This window comes from Ciconia boyciana, chromosome 1, assembly GCF_034638445.1.
Source record: "Ciconia boyciana chromosome 1, ASM3463844v1, whole genome shotgun sequence".
Classification (NCBI taxonomy): domain Eukaryota; kingdom Metazoa; phylum Chordata; class Aves; order Ciconiiformes; family Ciconiidae; genus Ciconia; species Ciconia boyciana.
In genome coordinates, this window is record NC_132934.1 from 144,872,047 (window position 1) to 144,892,252 (window position 20,206).

Sequence of the window (20,206 nt, forward strand, 5' to 3'; positions counted from 1 at the left end):
AAAAGATGGAATTAATGGTGTAGAAGACTATAAATTGCAGGTTTGTGAGCCAAAACTGTTGTCATGGTAGAATATGCATCTTTCTTCCAAATCCTTGTTTTCAAATGTGTAAATCAGTCAAGTAACTCTTAGGATGACTTTTGCTTCCTGTTCAAATCAGTTGTGAACTTGTGGGAGAAACCCAAGGTATTCTGTTCCCTGCCTAAGCACCAATTGATGCTCACATAATTGAGCCTTTAATACCCCTAGGAGAGATGAAATAACAAAAAAAGGAAAGGAAATCAGGAACTGTTTTTTACTCACTGCTTAATCTTTACCCGATTTTATCAAAGCATCTTTCACTTTGTTAGATTTCTTTTACTTGAAACGGTGGTGAAGCTAGCTTAAGATGTTTAATAGTTTATCTATGAAGTGTTTCAACAGAATTGCATTCACAATTGAGAATGTTGCTCTTCCTCCCACCTCTGCTATTAATGCTATTCCATTTTAGTGTTCATAGTGGATTCTTGGTATTTAACTCTTCTTTGCCCTATGTCTTTCTCTGAAAGAATACTTCTAATCACGACATAATGCCATTATAAAGCCACATTTGAAGAACAGATACTGCAGTGTCTAAAGCTCATTCTTTGCCTAGTCTTGTTAAGTAGATGGATACAATCACGTGCTGAGATGAGGTTCAGTGGCACTTGGGAAGATGTGCATGAACCTGAGTCAACCTAGCCCAGGAAATGGTCAGTTCTTTAATCTGACATCATAAATCTCTGCAGAGATTTGTTTAATGTTTTTAAATGGCTATCAATTATAGATTGATCCCACCTAAACAGTGCTGAAGCAGATCTCTTTTAAATATCAGCCTTCACTGACTTGAGTTAGTTAAGCATTACATTTCATTATCCATCTGTTCATTTTCATAATCAGCAGGAGGTTATCAGTAATTTCTCAAACAATTGGTTTTTGCTTTCTAGCATCTGCTTTAAACATACAGTTGGCTGCTATCACTTCCTTGTGCTCATGTGCATTGTAATAACACTTTCAGTATTCTCTCTTTTGTATCTACTACAGGTGTAGTTTGTTCTTCCTAACTCAGCCTAATTTCAGCTTTCTTAAAGAACTGGAAGGGTTTCTGTCAAGCACTTAAGTCTTGCATTTCACCATTTCTAACTTAGGAGTAGTACACTAGAGCAGTATGTGCTTTGAATCCTTTCAGTAAAGCTGTGTATCTCACTAAGTTCTGCATGTGATGGGAGAGTAAGCTAGCTTAAATTTCTGTAATTATTACAGAATCCTAGTGCTGCTTCTGGTTACGTGTTTCTTTACAGTAAATATAAAATACTGGCAATTATGTTCTTCCTGCAGGTGCCTGGCTAGTGTTCGAACATTTGGGCACTTCCCAACATAGCGAGACTCTCTCATTTTCTTTTTTGCCTGCTCCTAGGTATGAAGCAGAACTGAATCCTGTAGACCATCAGAAGGCCAATGTCCTAAAGTATCAAATGGAAAAAAGACCATTTTTTGAAATGCCTTCCCATCTGGCTGATGTAGACTTAGATGAATATGACTACGAAGAGGACTTTGAGTAGCGGTTACTTATGGTCAACATTTGCAGAAGAGAAGGGACAGCCTGCAGCAGGTCTGCTACACACCTATACGTTTCAGTGGGTTTTGCTTCCAGGAAGTCAGCTTAGTTTTCTGCTAAAAATATTTAATCACTACACTACCTTTTAAATAAAAGAAGCGCGTTTGTATGGAATGATGAAACTTTTTGTATTTATTCAATAGTCTATAGTTTGTAAAATAGATGATTAAAATATTTATTTACAGATGTTGCATAATTCCTTTTTGGAAGAATAACAATATTTGACTTTAGAGAAAAGTAATCTACTGTTTTTAAGAGAACTGTGTAATTCTCTCTAAGTTGATGTGTGGTGCACTGACCATCTCCATCCCGTATGTGAACAGGTGTTCCTGTCCTGGTATGGGAGGTAAGGAGACAATTTATACCTGGCCTGTGATGCTTATATGCTCATAGGGGTTTTATGCCTTGGCAAGGAAGAGACATGACTGTGAGTGCATGATCCAGCTCTCATTTACAAGTAGTTTCATTTGACAAGCTGAGCATATTAGTGCACAAGGAAAGCGAATGCCTGAGACAAGTTGCTTCTCTTCTCTGTGTAGTCCTTGTTTGCCCCAGCTTTAATTTTGCTTGCCTTTTTAAACTTCAGTCTTTTCATTGATGTTCATTATAAAAAGATTATTTGAGGTCTGTGTTAGTGTTCATACTGGATCCAAAATGAGTGTGTTAATTCATGTAGAAGGAACCAATTTTTTTTATAATCCTTTGTATAAATGGTACTTGATCAGTGATGTGCACTAATTTGTGGGCATTCAGTGCTTTTGTCTGTCCCCCCCTTCAGTTGTTTGCTATTGACACATTCCATGGATATTCATCAGTGTCACAGCAGCTTGAAATTGTTGCCTCACTCTTACTGTTAAACAGATTTTGTTGAAAGAAAAAAAAAATGTACAAAAAGATGTAAGTTATTTTTTGGTTGCAGTGTAGACCTGTTTAAAATGTTTAAAAATCATGTTTGTATTTTCAAATAAAGATTTTCATACATGTAATTTAACAGTTCTAATTCTTATGTTATGGACTGTGTATAATTAACTTCCTACTATTAAAGAACCATTTAAGATATGATGGGTTACACATGTATGCAGTCTGGTTAATAATTACACCAAGCTGCATGTTCAAAGCAATCAAGCTCTAGCTGGCTTTTCTTCATCCAAAAGCTGGTGTTGCTGAACAGCTGAGAAATCAGACAGAGAAATCTGTTCTGCTCAACTCATCACACCATCTCATGCAGTGACTTACAAACCTGTGTATCTTAAGCAATGAAACTCATCACTAACATCTGTTAGTGAACCTTACTGAGGCAAACTCAAATCATTTTAATACTGTTCAAATGATTCTTCTTTTAAATAAAATCAAGTTGATTATTCCAGTTTTAATGGAGTAAATCAATGTCAAATTTCTCTGGTGTTGGCCAGACACCTTTCACTACTTGCCCATGGTTTGGGGTTTTTAAACAGTAAAGATACACAGAGGACTTATGTTAAGCTCTGTTCCCTAAGGTGCTATGGGAAAGGATGACCAACTGGCTTTCTAGAAGATGATCCTGAACTTCCATTGCTGTTCAAGGGGTGGTGACTTTTCTCTACCTGAAACCCTTCAGCTGGAAGCCCCTTCTTAAAAAGGGGGCCTGTAAATGGGCTTTCTCATCACACAGTGACATTTCTCCATTAAACAAATGGAGCTATGGTGCAGGGTAGATCTCTTCTGCAGAGCCTGTAGCTGTTTTGCCACTTTGTGTTTAATGAAGTGCCTCTTAAATCTTGCTCCCTATTATACTTTTGATAACCAAGTCCCTTTTTTCCTAAAGGATTTGCACAGCTCTCGTAGAGCAAACTATGGTGTTATCATGGAAGTGCCTTTTCTTGCAATACATGAACTATAAAGATTACTGTCCCTTCCCCCAGAAGGATAATTCCCAGCCCTAGTCCTTTGTTACAAGAATTAAAGCATCTGTGTGTTTGATGTGGTCCCAGGGATGACTGTTTTCTTAGCCCAAGTCCAGCTGTATTCTGCCTACCTGGTAAGGATTTAGGCCTAGAGCCACTAGGCCAAATCTAGGTGGATGAGAGGAAACATCACCATCACATTCCATGCATGGGGGGAGTCACAGGGGAACTGAGAACCAGTTGATCTGGGCAAGAATCAGCATTATCTTGTGGAGTGCTACCTCTCCCCTTGCATTAGCCTACTGCATACTTTACACAAAATGAAACATAACGGTTTTACTGGGAGACAGTAATGGCTTTCACTTCTGTGTTCATGGGAGCTCACTTCTCAGCCTGTCTAATAACAGGGCAAACTACAAGGCCAGTAGCACTGCTGCTGCTCTTGCTCCAGCCTTAGTGTGGGAATATCACTTGCATTTTCAGTACTAATGGACAGCAGTGGTTATATAGTTTATTTTATACAGTTACAATCCAAAATATATATATAAAAAAAATAAAGCTGATCAATAGGATTAATGCAGTGTACAATTCCATGGAGCAGTGACAAAGGGTCAGCGAAAACAGCCAGCACACCTCAGCCTACTGCCTCTGAAACACTCCTGAGTGAAGCACATTTCCAAATTCCTAATGGAAAACCTTATTTTAAAGGGCCCTATTTACAGTCTATTTACATTGCCTCTTTAGGCTTTATATTTTCCAAGTAAATACCATACGATCATTGTGTATGAAGGATTTCTTCCGGAGGAAAATACCTGGTCAACTGGTCTACTGTCTCTTTCTTTGTTACTTAGAAGCCTTGATGCAAGTCTCCTGGGAACACGTCCTGATCCCCACAGATCACTAACCACATCTCTGTAAGCACTGGAATTTAGAAATACTTCCAGATGATTGGTCCAGGTTTTCCATCTTACAGGCAGGAAATGGCACTGCCAAGTCACCTGCCATCACCCAGCAGGTCACGGCATTCACAGCTGGGCCAGGCTCCTTTCTCCCTGGGGTCAGGTGCAAGGAAACAAGTAGATATCCATCTTGGTTATCTCAAATGGTAAAGAATACATCCAGCAGAACGCTGCCCCCTGCGCTGATTTGAGCAAGCTTTGTCTCATCTAGTTTACAGAGTCTTTGACTCAATATTTGTCAATACCCTGATTCCAATCCTTAGGTTGGGAATTGTTCCAAGGCAGCATCAAGGACCAGGATGCAGCTGAGTAAATGATGTTCATAACGCCCACAACCTTAGAAGTGCAACAGCCAAATCGGTAACACCACGAGCAGCAATGTGGAGAAATCAACTGCAGTGCTAGTAACTGGTTCTGGGTGGGTGCCTACGGGCAGAGATTTGACTTGATCCATATCTCCTGCTGCCTGGGCTGATGCCATCACAACCCCATTTTCAGTTAATTTGCAGAAAAAAATGGTAGCGTGTTCTTCACTTCCATTTATCCTCTCAGCTTCTTAAGTGTCCTATACCAGAAGAAAAAAACATTAAGTCAGTCTCATACTATCAAGAAAACATCATATAAGAGCACATAAGGAATGAGAATAAAAGCGTAGCCTCTAACCGCGTAGCAGCTTGGCCATAGCTGGCTCTTGGCAAGCACTATATTTAGCTTCCACAAAAGGAAAGAAGCATTTTTATACCACAAGGAGCCCACAAAAGGCACTACAGGGAAAGGGACATACTAGGTAAGTAAGTAAGTAGTGCATTTTCCATACGGCTTTGATCTTGGTCCACAGATTTAAATTATTTTATTATCTATCGTCAATAGGAACTGCTCCAAGCATAAGGTCCAAATAAATAGTCTACATTTTAAAAGGCATATGACTGGAAAAAAGCTAGAAGTCCCTTTTTTCCTTCTAGTCCTCTTACAAAAAAAAAAAAAAGCCCACCACTCAAATATGAAAAGGAACCATTTGTTCAACTTCACAGGAAAAACTCATTTAAAAAGTTAAAAATCAGACAAGGTCTTTGAACGTGGCTCTTAGGTCCCAGATAACCAGAGCCACTGGAAATCAAGGGGTTGCCTAAATCACTGCAAAAAAACTCTCTGCCAAACACTGGGTTTACATTCCATTAGAAGTTCAGAGAGCAGGGGGAAATAGAGGAGAAAAACCTGAAGGAACCGCTCAGTCCCTTGCAATGGCTGACACAGCAAACCCTTAGAGGACTGGGGGGATGTGAAAGGCTGCAGCACAGGAAACCTCATGGCCTCTCTGTTTTTTCCCCCTTTCAGTACAGTCACTGCTGCAAGACCCCTGGTGCACAACAGCCTATTTGAGTCCTTGCACTCCACTGTCCCAAAGGGCTAAAAGTCCTTCCCTGCTGCAAGTATCCATTCCAGGGCTGAGCTGAGACCCAGGCAGACAGCTGCAGTTTTGCCACACTATTATCGGATCCCAAAGGCAATCGGTGCCCACAAGACAAGCCCCAGGCTGCGCTGGCTGCCACTCCAAGCCCATAACCTTCACATGCTTCCCTTCAAATCCCCAGATGGTTTGGGGACAATCTAATCTCCCCAACAGCTTTGACTGGAAAAGGGCAAGAAACAAGGGACGCTCCAGCAAGAGCCCTGGGCTGACCAGTGATCAGATACATTCCGAGTCTTTCGATCTAAAGAGCACAATGCAAACACCATTTTTGAAGTAGACATTCCCTGCAGGCCATGCAGCAGTGTCATCTCTGCAATGTGTCAGTAACATGAAGCAACTGCAGCAAATGGCTCTTAATCAAGGAGCCTCACAGTATGGGAAAAAAGGAAACTGGATCTTCCTCTTAATGCATCCTAGCTGGTGTTCAATGTACCTAAGGATGTCTAGATGCTACAATAAGAATTGCCTTAAAAATGCAGATCAAGCTGAAGGAGGAGACTACAGCTGCAGCTGGAAAGGCAAGAGGGGAGAACGCCTTTTCTCAGCCTGAAAGGGGCCACAAAAGAGCAGCCCCTTTGCTACTAGATGGGTACGCATGAGATTCTGAACTCACATTAACCCACCTCAACTACCGCTCTCCTCAGAGCTGGAAAACCCGAACTGGAATTACCTGGTCTGCACCAACCACATCAACATCAACATCTTCCATTGTGTCTTCTGCTTGACCCTCCTCTGAGACATCTTCTGTTTTAATCTCATCTTTGCTGGAGAAAAAAGCAAGCTATGTCTTGAGAAACTTTACAACAGAGGTTGCACATTGCACAAGTCTGCTTAAGGCAGCGTAGTTCACATGTTAAGATCTGCTGCTGAGATATCCATGTAAGGTAGCCCAAAGTTTCTGGCCCAGTATCTCCCAGGTATGAAAGAGGTCATGCTCTGAGAAATTTCCAGTAAAGCAGTTCAGAAACAAAACATTCATTTAAACAGGGGCTGCCTTCATGTTTAATACATTTTTGTTCTATTGTATTCACCAGGTCCCTTCAACAAGTATCCCAAAACCTGGAAAAGCATGCGTCTTTCCGGGATTTGTGTTTCATCTTTAACCTACCAATATGGGAAATGGCACCTAACACCTCAATAAATGAACTGTATTAAAGGAAAATATCCCAACCGAGCACTCTGAGTGCTTTACAGAGCTCAAAAGTAGACTCCAGACTCCCTATTTCTGCAATACCTCTCTCACATCCAAGTTCTGTGGGGTTTCACTCAGGCATGTGTGCATGCTGCACACAGACATGCACCTCTCTAAAAGAAAGTCACCAGTTACACAGTACTTAATAGCAGATCTGCAGAGACAAGAATCCTCTTCCATTTCCAGAGGTGCAGAAAACATTCATCATCCAGCTGCAGCAAACAGCCAGGGAGTAACCAACACCACAGCCCTCTAATCAAGACCGGAGACAAGAGAAGTGGGACAGGGAACCCTCCTCCTTCCTTGTCTTTTTCTCTGCACACTCAATATTAGTCCAAGAAGGCACGGAAGACCTGTGACAGTGGGGGACAATCAGGCTAAAGCAGCAAATGTAGATATTGGACTGAGGAAACAAAAAAAGCCAACCTGTCCTTGGGACACAGCCCATAAGAAAGACAGGAGGGGCACACACCCTGTGTCCTTTGTCCATTGAAGTATTACAAAAAACAGAAGCAGAGGTGGATAGAGAGACCCCCCCATCAATACCAGGACAAGTGAAGGAGCTTGTAAGACATAAAACTCTCACCAGTATCTTCTACGGAGCCCTCCTGGACAAAGGAACGGCAAACGTTCCTGCAAGTGCATCTCTCGAGATTTTAGCCTCTTTCTGCTTTTCCTTGCTGCAGTGGCAAGCTGGGAAGCACACTGCAGGTCTGGAGCTTTGCTTGCTGCTTCAGTCTGGCTGGTTTCAGGCAAAGACCCTGTAACAGGCAGTGAACAGACTCATTCTTCAGCCTCACCCTCAGAGGTCTTGAGATGAACATTTCCAACATGTTCCCCATGGCAGTGAAGCAATAGGGCCAAGCTCAAAGAGAGATTTGGAGCAAAGCATTCATTTATTGAAGGAACCAGCTAAAAGTCACATAAAAGAAAGTCAATTTAATTTGCCCACTGGTCACTTTTGCAATCTACATCTATGATCTTAGCCTCGGTCCATAAGTGCTATCAGTACTGCTGAGTCTATATAAGCGTCAAGAAAGGAGGGCCTTTGGAACACAAAGGAACAAGCTTTCTGAAGGCAGGGCACTGAAAAGAAAATTTCTGAGAAAGGATGAGAAAGAAACTAAAGTACACTCTGGAAAAATTCCCTTTCTTCCACATACAACTGCACGTGTCCATAGCACTTAGGATTTTTACTGGCAATTGTTTTCATCATGGCTTTACTACATTTAATTAAGTCCCACCATACCCATGCAGTGAATACCTCATTATGGATTGGAAGTCCATGAGAGCTGCTAAAGCCTCGATGCAGCCCACCTAATTGTAACTCTTTAAGTTAGGAGTATAATCTTACAGGCTCCCTAGTAATTCAACAGAGAGAAAGACCCCGAAGATGATTCGGCCCAGATCATCTGGGCTGAAGATGTGAATCAACTTCTGGAAATACCTCTCCTGTCTCAATTATCTACAGCACCTAAAGCAACAATGCCCTTAACTTAACAATTGAAAGCAATGAACTAAGTCTCAATGGCACAGACAAATGCCAGAGCTCAGTACTGATCAGAATTCAAGATTACCTGAATTTGGCTCACACAAAGTCTCCAGACCAACCTTCCTGCTATTGAGTGATAAAGAGGCCTTTAACAACAACGAAGCTGAAGGCAAAAGCCACAGTTCAAACTGGAAAGTCCACAACACCCAACACACTGTGGTACTGCTAATACAAAGCACGAAATGCATTTTTGCTGGGACAAAGCAAATACAGCTGATCCAGAAGAGCAAAGTTTTCATACCGTTAGACAATTTCCTTTTAAAAGAGGACATCTTAGAAGTGCCCACAGGGGACCACTCTCCTGAACTGCCGAGGACAGAGCTCTCCTCATCTTCATTTGCCAGCAAAGAGTTTCTGTACCAAATCAACGGCTGCCATTCATCTCCTCTGCAAGGCAGTGGTTCTGCTATATACCTCTGTAAGTAAGCATACCTGGAGAAAACCAAAAGCAAGCATAAGAAAACTCAGTGTCTTTCTCCTCAATATCTAGGGAAGCTATTGCTAGAAAGGCAGTTTCCCTTTAACCTCCAAAAGTGCAGACAGAACTGTCGAAGAAAAAGAAAGCGCATCCCCCTTCTCAGAAATATCTGACATCTCTAAAATATATGAATAGTTAAAATGTGAATGTCTTCAGAGCTAAAAGAGTGCTTAAATTTTAGCATTAGAAACAACACTTGATTCACAGGAATTACAGAATTACGTCAGTCTCTAGAAAGAATTTCCTGTGCAGGAAAAGTCACTGCCAATTGCTGCTGCCAGGAGCAGTCTGAATGGAGCAGAACTCTGCAAGGATGCACCCCTTCTCCTGGTGGCCCTTTTCTGCCTCATGGACTGCAACGCAAAGGAGATTCCAGGCAAGAGATGCTCCTTGTGATTCAACAGTACAGCAGGTCAGGAAATGGGGTATTTATACCATGAGTGCCTGTTTTGTCAAAATTTTAAAAAAAGAACCACCAATAAAACCACTTTTCCATAATATCATCTCAAACTCAATCCAATTTGCTCAGGTTCCCAATAAAATTTCAAGTGTCTGCAAGAAGCAGTTAACAGCTCTGCAGTTATGACAACACACAAGATGTGGGAAACATTGGTTCAAATCCCTGTTCTGCCTGATTCAATCCAGAGACTCGACACAGGGCCTCCCTGAATGCCAGGTGAAGCTATCACCTTTTCTGGAGCAAAGAGGTCTCCTTCAAACATTCTTTTTGAAAAACAAGACATTTCTGACAAAGTCTTTCTGACCCGTTCCTACTTCATAACAATAAGAAAAGAAAACCAAAGTCTGACTCAGGATTAAAAACTGGATATTAACTACATTTCAGCTACAGCCCATCACTTTAAAATGAAGCTCAGTGTTGTTAAAACAGACCCCACCTTAGCAAATACCAGAAGTGACAGTTTTAACGCCAGCATGTACAGTGTATTATTCTTTCTTTGATTAGGAGTGTGGCCTGGAAAGTATCAGACATTTCATTCGCTTTGCAAAACAAGAAAACCGGTGCTGGGAGGAGGTTAGGGTAAGCACTAACTCCGAAACAATTAGAGTCCTGGACTCTGGGGGCCCCAGGGATCAAGAAGCCCTGGTAATGGAATTTGCTGGTTTCAAACAAGCATGTATTGTAACTACTGTTTTAGGGTCTAATCCAACTGCTATCAATGTCAATGGAAAGACTCCTACTGATTCAGGAATCAGGCCCTTCATGCAGCTTGTTATTCAATAATTCATTTCTTGTGTGCATGTTGTGGCACAGAGCAATTGACAAGTCAGGTATTTTACTGCTACAGCCTGGGCAATTACAGGGGAAGAGGTTAAAATCCATATACTTTGATGGTGTTGAAATATACTCCTTTCTAACAAATGCCCATATTCTGTATCTCATCTGTTACAGGTACATGCACATATGTTAACATACAGACCTGGACATCAATCCTATGATTAATAATAAAAATGAAAATAACCAGATGTTTTTTCTAAAAGTTCATGTTGACCTAAAACATTCCATCTAGTAATTTATGATGGAGCTAAACCTAAATATTTCTAAGAGGAAATATAATCTCCAGCCCCTGCAAGGCATTTTAGGCCTCCCAGAATAGAAACTGTTACTCTGGAAACATAGTCTGAATGTAGTTGTGGATAAAATTGCAATTTCCCCCCTTGTGAATTTTATTGTTTCCCATTTGTTCCCAGCACCAGTGGGAAGGTCCAAAGCAGTAAGAACTGAAGTCAAAGAGCACTCCCTGCTAGGTTCTGTATTTCCCACATAAGTTTTCAATGAATAAACCTACCTGAATGTATCTAATACATTCAGGAATATACTTCTGGAATATATCCTCTGGTCAAGAAGTTAAATATAGCCCTAGGAAAAAAATTATCAGGATTTAGCTTTAAATCTGCTCACATCAATGATGAAATATTTTCCTCTTGTTTAATTAAAAATTACTCCTTGGAAGTAAATGAAATGACAAAGTTTTTCAAGGATGGATTAACAGAAATCTACTTATTGCACAAGTGTCACCACACAGATGGTAACAGCTCTTTAAAATCCAGACAACCGGGACAGAGTTCTACAGAAACTGTACAAAACAGGGGCTGGAGCACCTCCCCTATGAAGACAGGCTGAGAGAGTTGGGGTTGTTCAGCCTGGAAAAGGGAAGACTCCGGCAAGACCTTATTGCGGCCTTCCAGTACTTAAAGGAGGCCTACAGGAAAGATGGGGAGGGACTCTTTGTCAGGCAGTGTAGTGACAGGTCGAGGGGTAATGGTTTCAAATGGAAAGAGGGTAGATTTAGATTAGATATTAGGAAGAAATGCTTTACTGTGAGGGTGGTGAGGCACTGGAACAGGTTGCCCAGAGAAGTTGTGGATGTCCCCTCCCTGGAAGTGTTCAAGGCCAGGCTGGATGGGACTTTGAGCAACCTGGTCTAGTGGAAGGTGTCCCTGCCCATGGCAGGGGGGTTGCAACTACATGATCTTTAAGGTCCCTTCGAGCCCAAACCCTCCTGTGATTCTACGATTCTATGAAAACCAATTCTAGTCATACATCTCAAAGACCATCTCTGAGAAAAATGCAAGAATAGAAAGGGAAGTTACCATTTCCCCTTAGATTCCCACATAGATTATCCCCTTTAGATTTACCAGGGGTTATAATCAGTATATGTCAAATATTTTTCTTCTGTATTTTGCATTTTGGGTTTGAATTCATTTTTTAAAATACATTGTCTGGGTAGCTGGCAATCGTTAATAAATTGTGTTTGTCGTGTAAAGTAACAGGAAAGTAGACATCTTACTACTCTTGACCCTTGTTACATAAAAACTGGTAATGATCCCCATGGAAGTTAACCTCCAATTTAAGACAAAGTGACACGGAAGCAAACAAGTTACACAGGGCTCAGCAAGATGTGGCGGGTGAGGATTTCTTCCATTTCTGCTGACTTCTTCTCCAAAGTGGAACTTTTCTTGTCAGATACTGGAGTGATGTGCTCAGAAATGCAAAAAGGCAGATGTGTCTTAATGTTTCATCTTACATTCCCCTGTCTTCAAATATGCTCTCAGGAAAATGGAAGTACCTGTTATATATTTTGCAATAGTTTTTACAGCATCTGTAAATAGAAGACTGAAGTGCAGAGATCCAGATCCAAAATAAGCAGCACTGACTAGCGAAGTAATGACAAAGGTCAAATAGAAGGAAGAACGTTACTTGCTTCTCAAAAATGACTGGAGTTGAGGCAGGTGAAGAAGAGAATAAGAGACAATCACACATCTCTCTGTTCACATGCGTAATGCCTCATGATGCCAAAATAAGCCTATCATTCTTGTATTATTAAATGTAAATATTTAAACCACTGTAAAAAATGGGCCAAACTGGATCAAGGCATATTCCTCTGTAAATAGTAAATTTTTTAATTTAAATATCCACATTATGAATGTCCTGTATATTTCTATTCCAAATATATTCCATGGAACTCATGTAATTGAGTCCTGAAGCTGTGGAATTAGATCATTACAAAATAATGATCCAGGCACTGTCTCTTCCTCAATCTTCTCTGCTTTACTTTTCTGTTCAGAAAAGCATTCCTGTTGCTCCACTAACGAGTCAAGTTGGGAATCCTTCCTTCAGAAGAATTGCCGTATGTGGCCACAATTACGTCTAAAAAAGATCTAGAATGCATACTGCACATATAATCTGAAATGACTACTACTACAACATTCAACAAGTGTCTCTCAAACTAACAGCCTCAGCAGCAGATTGATTTCAAAGATTGTCTGAAAAGCCCTTGAGCAACTTCTGCAACACTGAAGGTCAAGTGTCCCATGTGCAGGGATACACAAAACACAAACTGTGTATGACAGTGTACAAGAACTTAACTTACACTAGTCTTTTGTCTGGCTTTAGTAGCTTGTTGGAAAATTCACTGATGATTAACAGAAAGCTCAAGTTAGGAGGCAAGCATTTTCCATCTACTCCAGTAGCTCCTTGAAAGGCAAATTCAATCCCTTCCCTATTGGAAGAAAAAAAAAAAAAAAAAAAAAAAGAATAGAGTAATAAAACAGACAACTAACAAAAGCAATGACCATGGACAAAGTGATGTTACGTGGTACGTACTTGTGTATCATGGCTATAGATTCTCTAGATTTCACTTGGTCCCAGCCAAATGTTAGTGAAAAGCGACGAGCAAGTTCTTTCATATTTGTGAAGGAAGCAGAGGAGAAGTCCACGCCACTACTGCTGTCTTGGCTTTCTGCATGTGTCTGAAACAGCTGCAAAAGAAGTCTCAGATAAGCAACCATATGTAATCCTACAGGAAAACAAAGTACCAGGAGGACACAGAGACATGCACAGCAAGCAACGGTTAGCTTACACAGACAGAAGCCTTACAAAAGAGCAGGTAAGTCGTGTGCTTCAGAAGCATGCGACTGGAACAAATACAAGGAACTGACACAAAGGACACTGTTGTGCTTCACAGATAGGCAAAAATGAAAAAATAAAAATTAAAAATTATGTGCATAAACAGAGAACTGATTCCTGAGGATGACGGCTGCACTGACCCCATCTCCTGTTGGGACTTCTGAATCAAGCCCCAGAGGCGTAATTTGCCCGAGAGGCTTTCAGAATATCAGAACGCAGATATAAAGCAGCAAGTTTGGCAGCAGCATAGTCCAATTTCTGAAAGTGAAACTGGGTCAAAAGCACATCTCGAACCCAATTAACTACGTTTTGGGTTTTTTTCCTAAGGGAACATGGAGTTAGCTTGTTCTCTTCAACCTGTTAACTTTCAAGGTCAAGCAAAGGCCAAAAAGGGCCTGTTGTCTATGCGATACCTAAACACACAGTCCTGACTATGTCAGCAGAATATATGTAGCCAAATGCTGCTTAGCCTCATCTAAGCTCAGATTTCAGGGGCTAGTTCACGGATCTAAGCCCCTGGCAATGTGTGTGAAATAAGCAAAGCTCATGTATCGCTACCCCCTGGGAGGAGCCTGCTCTGTGGCTTACAGCACAACTCCAAGCTAGAAGCAACTCTGGTCATGGGCAGAGCCTGCAAAAGCAGCTGCTAAAATAGCTAACTGGCCTCATCAGTCAGCAGCTGCAAGCCCCAGCAACTGAGACCCTTCAGAAGAGCCACACCCCACTTTCCTACAGAAAAAAATACTGAAAATACTGGGGATTAGAGCTGGCCAGCCACAGACACATTTGTGGTTCCTCGAATTCAATAGCAATTGAGGCAGTCCGTAAAACACAGAATATCCTTAACCTTTGTTAAGGTTAAGAGACACCTACTGTGTCCCAAGAAACACTCCGTAATCTCACATCAGTCCTAACACACTATGCATTTGAAGATTAAAAACAAGACAAAATAATCGTGCACAAAATTACATTTTAAACCAGATACAATGACTTGAAAGGAGTTTTGATTATGACATGCAAAAACAATGTACACATAGAAAGTAAAGGCAAGGAAACAATTTCTTCCACTAGGTTTTTTAATGAATTTGAATAATTACGCCAAGGTAGGTAAAGAACTCCAATATGAATACAACGGTCATAAGAGCCCCTAGCCTCCTGCTTTAATCTTAATCTTACCTGCTGCAGACAGAGCATCAGTGTCTTAGCACTCTGAATTTTGTTATTGTGCCTTGTCCTGCTTAACATTTCTTTAATTATGTCTCCAAAATCATTGTAGGTCTATTAACAGCAATGAAACAAATGAGAATTAGCATTCCCCTTCTTTAGCACTGGGAGTACACAAAACACATGACTCTGTTCATGTCACACAAGAAGTTCATAAAACACTCCCAATATCAGAACACCCAAGTGAAAAGATGAAAACTGGACTTTTTATATTATTTCACATGTAAAGCAATGGTATGCTTCTTTAAGAGTAATGTGAGGATTAAAGTTACACCGAAATTGTTAAGTATTTATTATAACAAAAGAACAAAGCCTCCTCAGGAGAGAAACAGAGAGTTTTCTGTATTTAATCAATGCTCGCCTTGGGCCCAATGAAGTAAAGAACAAGATCCATATTCAGGTACTTCCAAAGTCCTATTAGTTGACTCAAAGCAACTGCCTGCCCTGTGCTGCTTTTGGCTCTCCTGAAACCCACCTCAGAGCAGTTGAAGCTCTACCAGTTGTCGAAGCACAGGGACCCATGTGAAATCTAGGCCACCTGCATATGGACTGTGTGAGCTGTATGAAGTAAGTTCACCACTTCACTATCAGAATCTCTATAGTTAAAACATTCTCCCAGCCATAAACTGCATCTCTGCAATGGCCTCTCTGGAGAAGCTGAGGAGCAGATGTTCAGACAGACATACCCTCTACCCAATTTTCAGTTACTTTGTCTGCAGAGCAAAGAGGAGAGATTTGTCCCACTCTTGCTTGATTTTATAGCCCTTTTGTGATTATACAAGGATTCTGAGCCGTAAGACTATTAACCCCACATCTTTCACAAACACTGGAGTCACTTTCAAAAACTAAAATGCACTGATAGGCAAAGCAACCTTATGTAAAACATTACCTTCACATAATACTTATAGATCTCAGCAGCCGCAGTCATCTCTACCACATTATATACTATTAACTTGCAATATGCTGCAAGAAGACTCCGCTTTTTGTGCAAGTCGTCAAGTTTGCAACTTTCATCCTTTCTCTCCTCCTCTTCTGTCAGGTCTAGGAAAACAAAAGCATTGAAGCTTTGTTCTACTACTTTATTCAAGATATCTCAATTTTAATGACCAAGTTTCATCCAAATAGCACAGACTCAGCTGTTCAGTCAACATGCCAAGCAACAGATGCTAGCGCTCATTCCTGTGTATATCAGAAAATGAATGTGTATATCAGAAATGGATTTTTTCCATTTCAAAGCTTGCAGCTGATGACAGTGAAAACGAGTTATGTGCACAGTCTTCTACTCTGATCTTCATAGGGCTTTCGCCTTTCTACTAGTCAGAATCTTCTTACACAACACTGCTCACAACTACAGAACAGAACCAAACAGAGTGCAGAACAAAAGGCACAAACACACCAAAAGGAAGAGACCAGACAAATTGCAACCACATTTTTTTTCCTAGAATAACACAGATGCTAGAAAACCACCACATAACTCATCAGAAACCCTGCAAAAGTTGCCATACACAGTCAACGAGAAGACTTCAGGTGAAACTCTCCAAGTGGTTATATCAACAAGAGTGAAAGAAAGAAGTCATTTCATATCATTGAGAACATACTAAGTCTCTGGAACATGAGTTAATTACTAGCTGGGTAACTCGTGGAAAACAAATAAGAGCCTTGCAACTCAGCTACAAAAGTGCCTGGGGAGAGCTTCTTGCAGCAGGAGAGCTGAGATACACTCTTTCCTGCTGTGAATGTAACCTACCAACTGCCAAAAAGCTTCAGTCTTTGACCTATAATTTTTATCTGTACTGTTTCTGCTTCTAGCATGACTGTGGGCCTGGAAACAAACATAAGGCAGGTGACTGGTCAGAAGTATGTGCAAATTAGAGTTAACACTGAAATGGAGCAGCTGCCAGATGTGCACACGGACAAGCACCCCCACAGCATGACAGAATCACTCGTTCAGGAAGGAATCTGCAATGGGATGACAGGGATCCTTTGTGGGGAGGACTGAGAAATTGAAAGCATCATACAAAATGGGACTGAAACAGATCTCAGGCCCAAAACAGGATCAACTTTATCAGTTTCAGATACATAACATATGCAACCTGAAACATAACCTGCTTCAAAAACTCCCACAACTAGGATACTACAACCTACTTGAGCAATCTTTTCTATTCTATCTCTACCTTTACCATTAAGGATTCTCCTCTACTATGTCCCTTGTTGCAATTTAGGCTCATCTCTTCTTGCATATACACTGTAACCTGGATAAGAGTGCTGCCCAAAACTGAACGCAGAACTCCATCTGAACAGCTGAAGGACAAGAGTTTGACACAATAATCTAGAACAATGCTTGGTTTTTCAAAGCATGACACTTGAACTCGGCCTCAAAACCACAATGAACTAACAATCTATTTTCAAAACACTCCCCAAAGAAACCAGCCTTCACAATAACAGCCTCAATTTGTCATCTGAATGTGTTTGTAAAAGGCAACAGAGCAACAAGTACATAGCTATTTCCCACAAAATCTGCCCCAAGCTCCCCAAATCAAAATCCACTAGTCCTTTACTCTGATGGCTCAGAAGTGCTCATGCATTGACAGTCACACTGTAACACTGCAAGGCCTTCCACAGAGGTGGCTAACACCATCATCTCTACCACCAACATCAGTCTACCAAATACTTTTACATTCTCACCCATCCCTCCATTACATCATCCCTTTCTACCTACAAGTGAATTGGCAGCTATTTCCTGTGGCTGATCCACAGTAGATACAGATCAGTGCACAACAGGTGAGCCACTTTGCTTATAAAGAGGCCCAACCAAAAAACCCCCACCCCCTGACAAAAAAAAAAGATCAGCCCCTTTTCCTGATATGTTCAGTGCAGACAACAATTGACAGCAAAAGTGGTAGACTGTTTCTCCAGTGATAAAGAAGTCTAACCTTTGCTTTCCTCTTCTTCCTCTAAGAAAACATGTTCCTGGATAAACAAAAGCAGTTTTTCCTGAAGTGATGTGTTAGGAAGATACTCTAGAAGTCCAACTGTTTCTTCATTATTATTTGAATCCTGATGACTCAGAATTAGCAACCAGTCACAGAGTATCATGAAGGCCTGTATCAAGCAAACAAAGCCAAAGAAGGATTTAGAGACCATTTACTTTTCATGCCAACTCCACTTTGCATCTCCATCAAACACCACAAGTCACAATCTAGCTTCTATCCCACTTCTTCCTCACAAGCTAAAGATTTCTGTTTGTCCCAACCTGTGGTAAAATGCCACAGCTAAGCCCTTCCAGAACTTTTACCATAGGATACAGTATATTCAAGTATCATGCATGAACACCACCTAAAGATTTTCAAACTTCCGTGGGAAGGAAGAAGAGCTCTATTATGCTAGAATATCTCTCTTTTAACACATGAATCACTGGACAATTTCTCCATTTTTTTTTTATTTTTGAAGTAATATTCATTGCAAGGCATTAATAAAGCAATGATAGCAACCAGTACGCTGATCAGTCAAATCAGAAAACACAATGATTATCAACTGGCAAATAGAGTCATTCAGATTCAGGCCTTGATTCTGCACATGGACCCGTGCAGACACATAGCTATGCTTGATTAAAGCACTAACTTTTGTAGCATTTTAACTAACATAACTTTAATTTTCCTTTAAACTTTCCCCTTAAATTTTCCTTTAAACTTTCCCCTTTCCTTTAATTTTCCCCTTAAAGGAAACTTTAAAAATTTTCCTTTAATTTTCCTATCTATCCTTTAAAATAGATAGTTGAAGATTGTTTTTTAAAGAGTTATTTCTCTGCTAAGAGACAAAAAATAGCACAAATCAGTAGAAGGAAATACTACTATGAAAAGAAAGGCAGGCATTTAAAAGGAGGACTGAGCATGAACACCAGTTAAGTGATAGAGAAACACAAACCTTTTCTCTTAAATCTTTTTCCTTATGGTGGAGGAAGCACATGCAAATCTGACTGAAACGCCTCAGCTCTCTTCTTAGTGCAAAAAGAGTCTCCTAAAATCGTAGTTAGGAAAAGTGACAGGACAAAGATGTTAGGGACTATGATTCAATAGAGAATTACAGAAGAAACAACACCTGCATCTTTCTTCTACTGATATTATTAATTTAAGATAGCACAGGTGATGATGTTATGAAAGAAGCTGACATCTCACAGCAGCAACAGCTAACTAGCTATGAACAACTTTAAAACCATGTCTTGTTTTCAGGCACAATATCTGGAATAGAAAGGTCAATCCATAAAAAGATATACTTCCTCCCTGCACACACACACACACACCCCCGCTGCAGAAATGTGACATATACTAGTAGGACATGTGCATCTGTCACACTTGCTGAGGCTAGTGGTATTCAGCAAGTCACAAACTCTTTGGTTCTCCATCTGTAGGATGGGCAGCTCTAATAGCATGTAGTCCCTTATACAGCCCTCCAAGTAACTGCAAGATTTGCAGAATTCACTTCAGCTTGTCCTTATAAAGCAGTGATAATGATTTCCACTTTAGAGATGGAAGTAGAGTCAGAAAAAGTCTGGTCCATCCCACCTAATTTTCAGTGTGAACTGCCTTCTGGAGTTGCTCTTCTCTCTCCCTCTATTGACTACAGAGAGAATGCAGTTTCACTACGCTGCTAACTTTGGCACTCAGAAACTTAGACACCTCTATTTGTTAAGAGGAATCCAGCAAGAGAGAATATTTGATTTGCCCACAGCCACATAAAAGACTTTCTCATCCTTCACTAGGTCCCAGCTGTTGCACTGCACTGAGCTTTGCACAGTCAATAGAAGAGGAATGCCCTTACAGGAGGGCTGGATTTCATGCTATGCAACTGTATCTTTGTAAGAAAGGGGATCCATCCCAGGGCATGCTGAGAAGAAGCATAAGGGGAGGCAAAACATTGCCTTAACACTATTGGGGGAGGAGAGGAGGAAGAAACATTCCTAGAGCTGCTGTCCAGGAAATGTTCTTTTTTGCTCTTGGAACTTCTCTCTCTGCCAACATCCAGATTTGGCCCTGCAGAGTGGGCCGTAACATTGTGCTTCCAATCAGAATCTGCTCCCATATGAAAGGCCAAATTAAAAAATGTGCTGCCCCATTATCAGTCAAGCTAACCGTGTCTGGACTGACAGGCAGAACATATTAGAGCAGTGAGAGATGTGGACATCCACACAGGAATGGAACAGGACGGGAATAGATAGTGAATCAGTCACCAAACGGGTAACCTCCCAGCTAGCATTTCTCACACAAAACAAACGTCCATGTCAGCGTCCTGTTCTGTACACACAGGAGCACCAGGGGAAGGGGACAGAATGACAGAAGCAGCAGCACTCCGTGTAGTCAGAAATCACCACAAAGAGGAGCTGCA

At 40.9% G+C, this 20,206-nt stretch overlaps 2 protein-coding genes across 12 annotated transcripts in view; one reads left to right on the forward strand and one right to left on the reverse strand.

Annotated features, from left to right (window-relative positions):
* LOC140646132 (serine/threonine-protein phosphatase 2A regulatory subunit B'' subunit beta-like) overlaps window positions 1-2,627 on the forward strand; it is a 52,658-nt gene extending 50,031 nt beyond the window's left edge. For both annotated transcript variants that reach the window (XM_072849573.1, XM_072849574.1), the window contains exon 14: window positions 1,436-2,627. In XM_072849573.1, the coding sequence (XP_072705674.1) occupies window positions 1,436-1,580 (145 nt within the window). In that variant the 3' untranslated portion in view covers window positions 1,581-2,627. The remainder of the gene's footprint in view (window positions 1-1,435) is intronic.
* A 1,631-nt stretch (window positions 2,628-4,258) lies between these two features.
* LOC140646130 (cohesin subunit SA-2-like) overlaps window positions 4,259-20,206 on the reverse strand; it is a 65,338-nt gene continuing 49,390 nt past the window's right edge. For all 10 annotated transcript variants that reach the window (XM_072849563.1, XM_072849562.1, XM_072849564.1 and 7 more), the window contains 10 exons: window positions 18,749-18,841; window positions 17,758-17,926; window positions 15,714-15,865; window positions 14,777-14,878; window positions 13,298-13,452; window positions 13,065-13,193; window positions 8,935-9,125; window positions 7,728-7,902; window positions 6,620-6,713; window positions 4,259-5,043 (listed from right to left, as the gene is read on the reverse strand). In XM_072849563.1, the coding sequence (XP_072705664.1) occupies window positions 5,035-5,043; window positions 6,620-6,713; window positions 7,728-7,902; window positions 8,935-9,125; window positions 13,065-13,193; window positions 13,298-13,452; window positions 14,777-14,878; window positions 15,714-15,865; window positions 17,758-17,926; window positions 18,749-18,841 (1,269 nt within the window). In that variant the 3' untranslated portion in view covers window positions 4,259-5,034. The remainder of the gene's footprint in view (window positions 5,044-6,619; window positions 6,714-7,727; window positions 7,903-8,934; window positions 9,126-13,064; window positions 13,194-13,297; window positions 13,453-14,776; window positions 14,879-15,713; window positions 15,866-17,757; window positions 17,927-18,748; window positions 18,842-20,206) is intronic.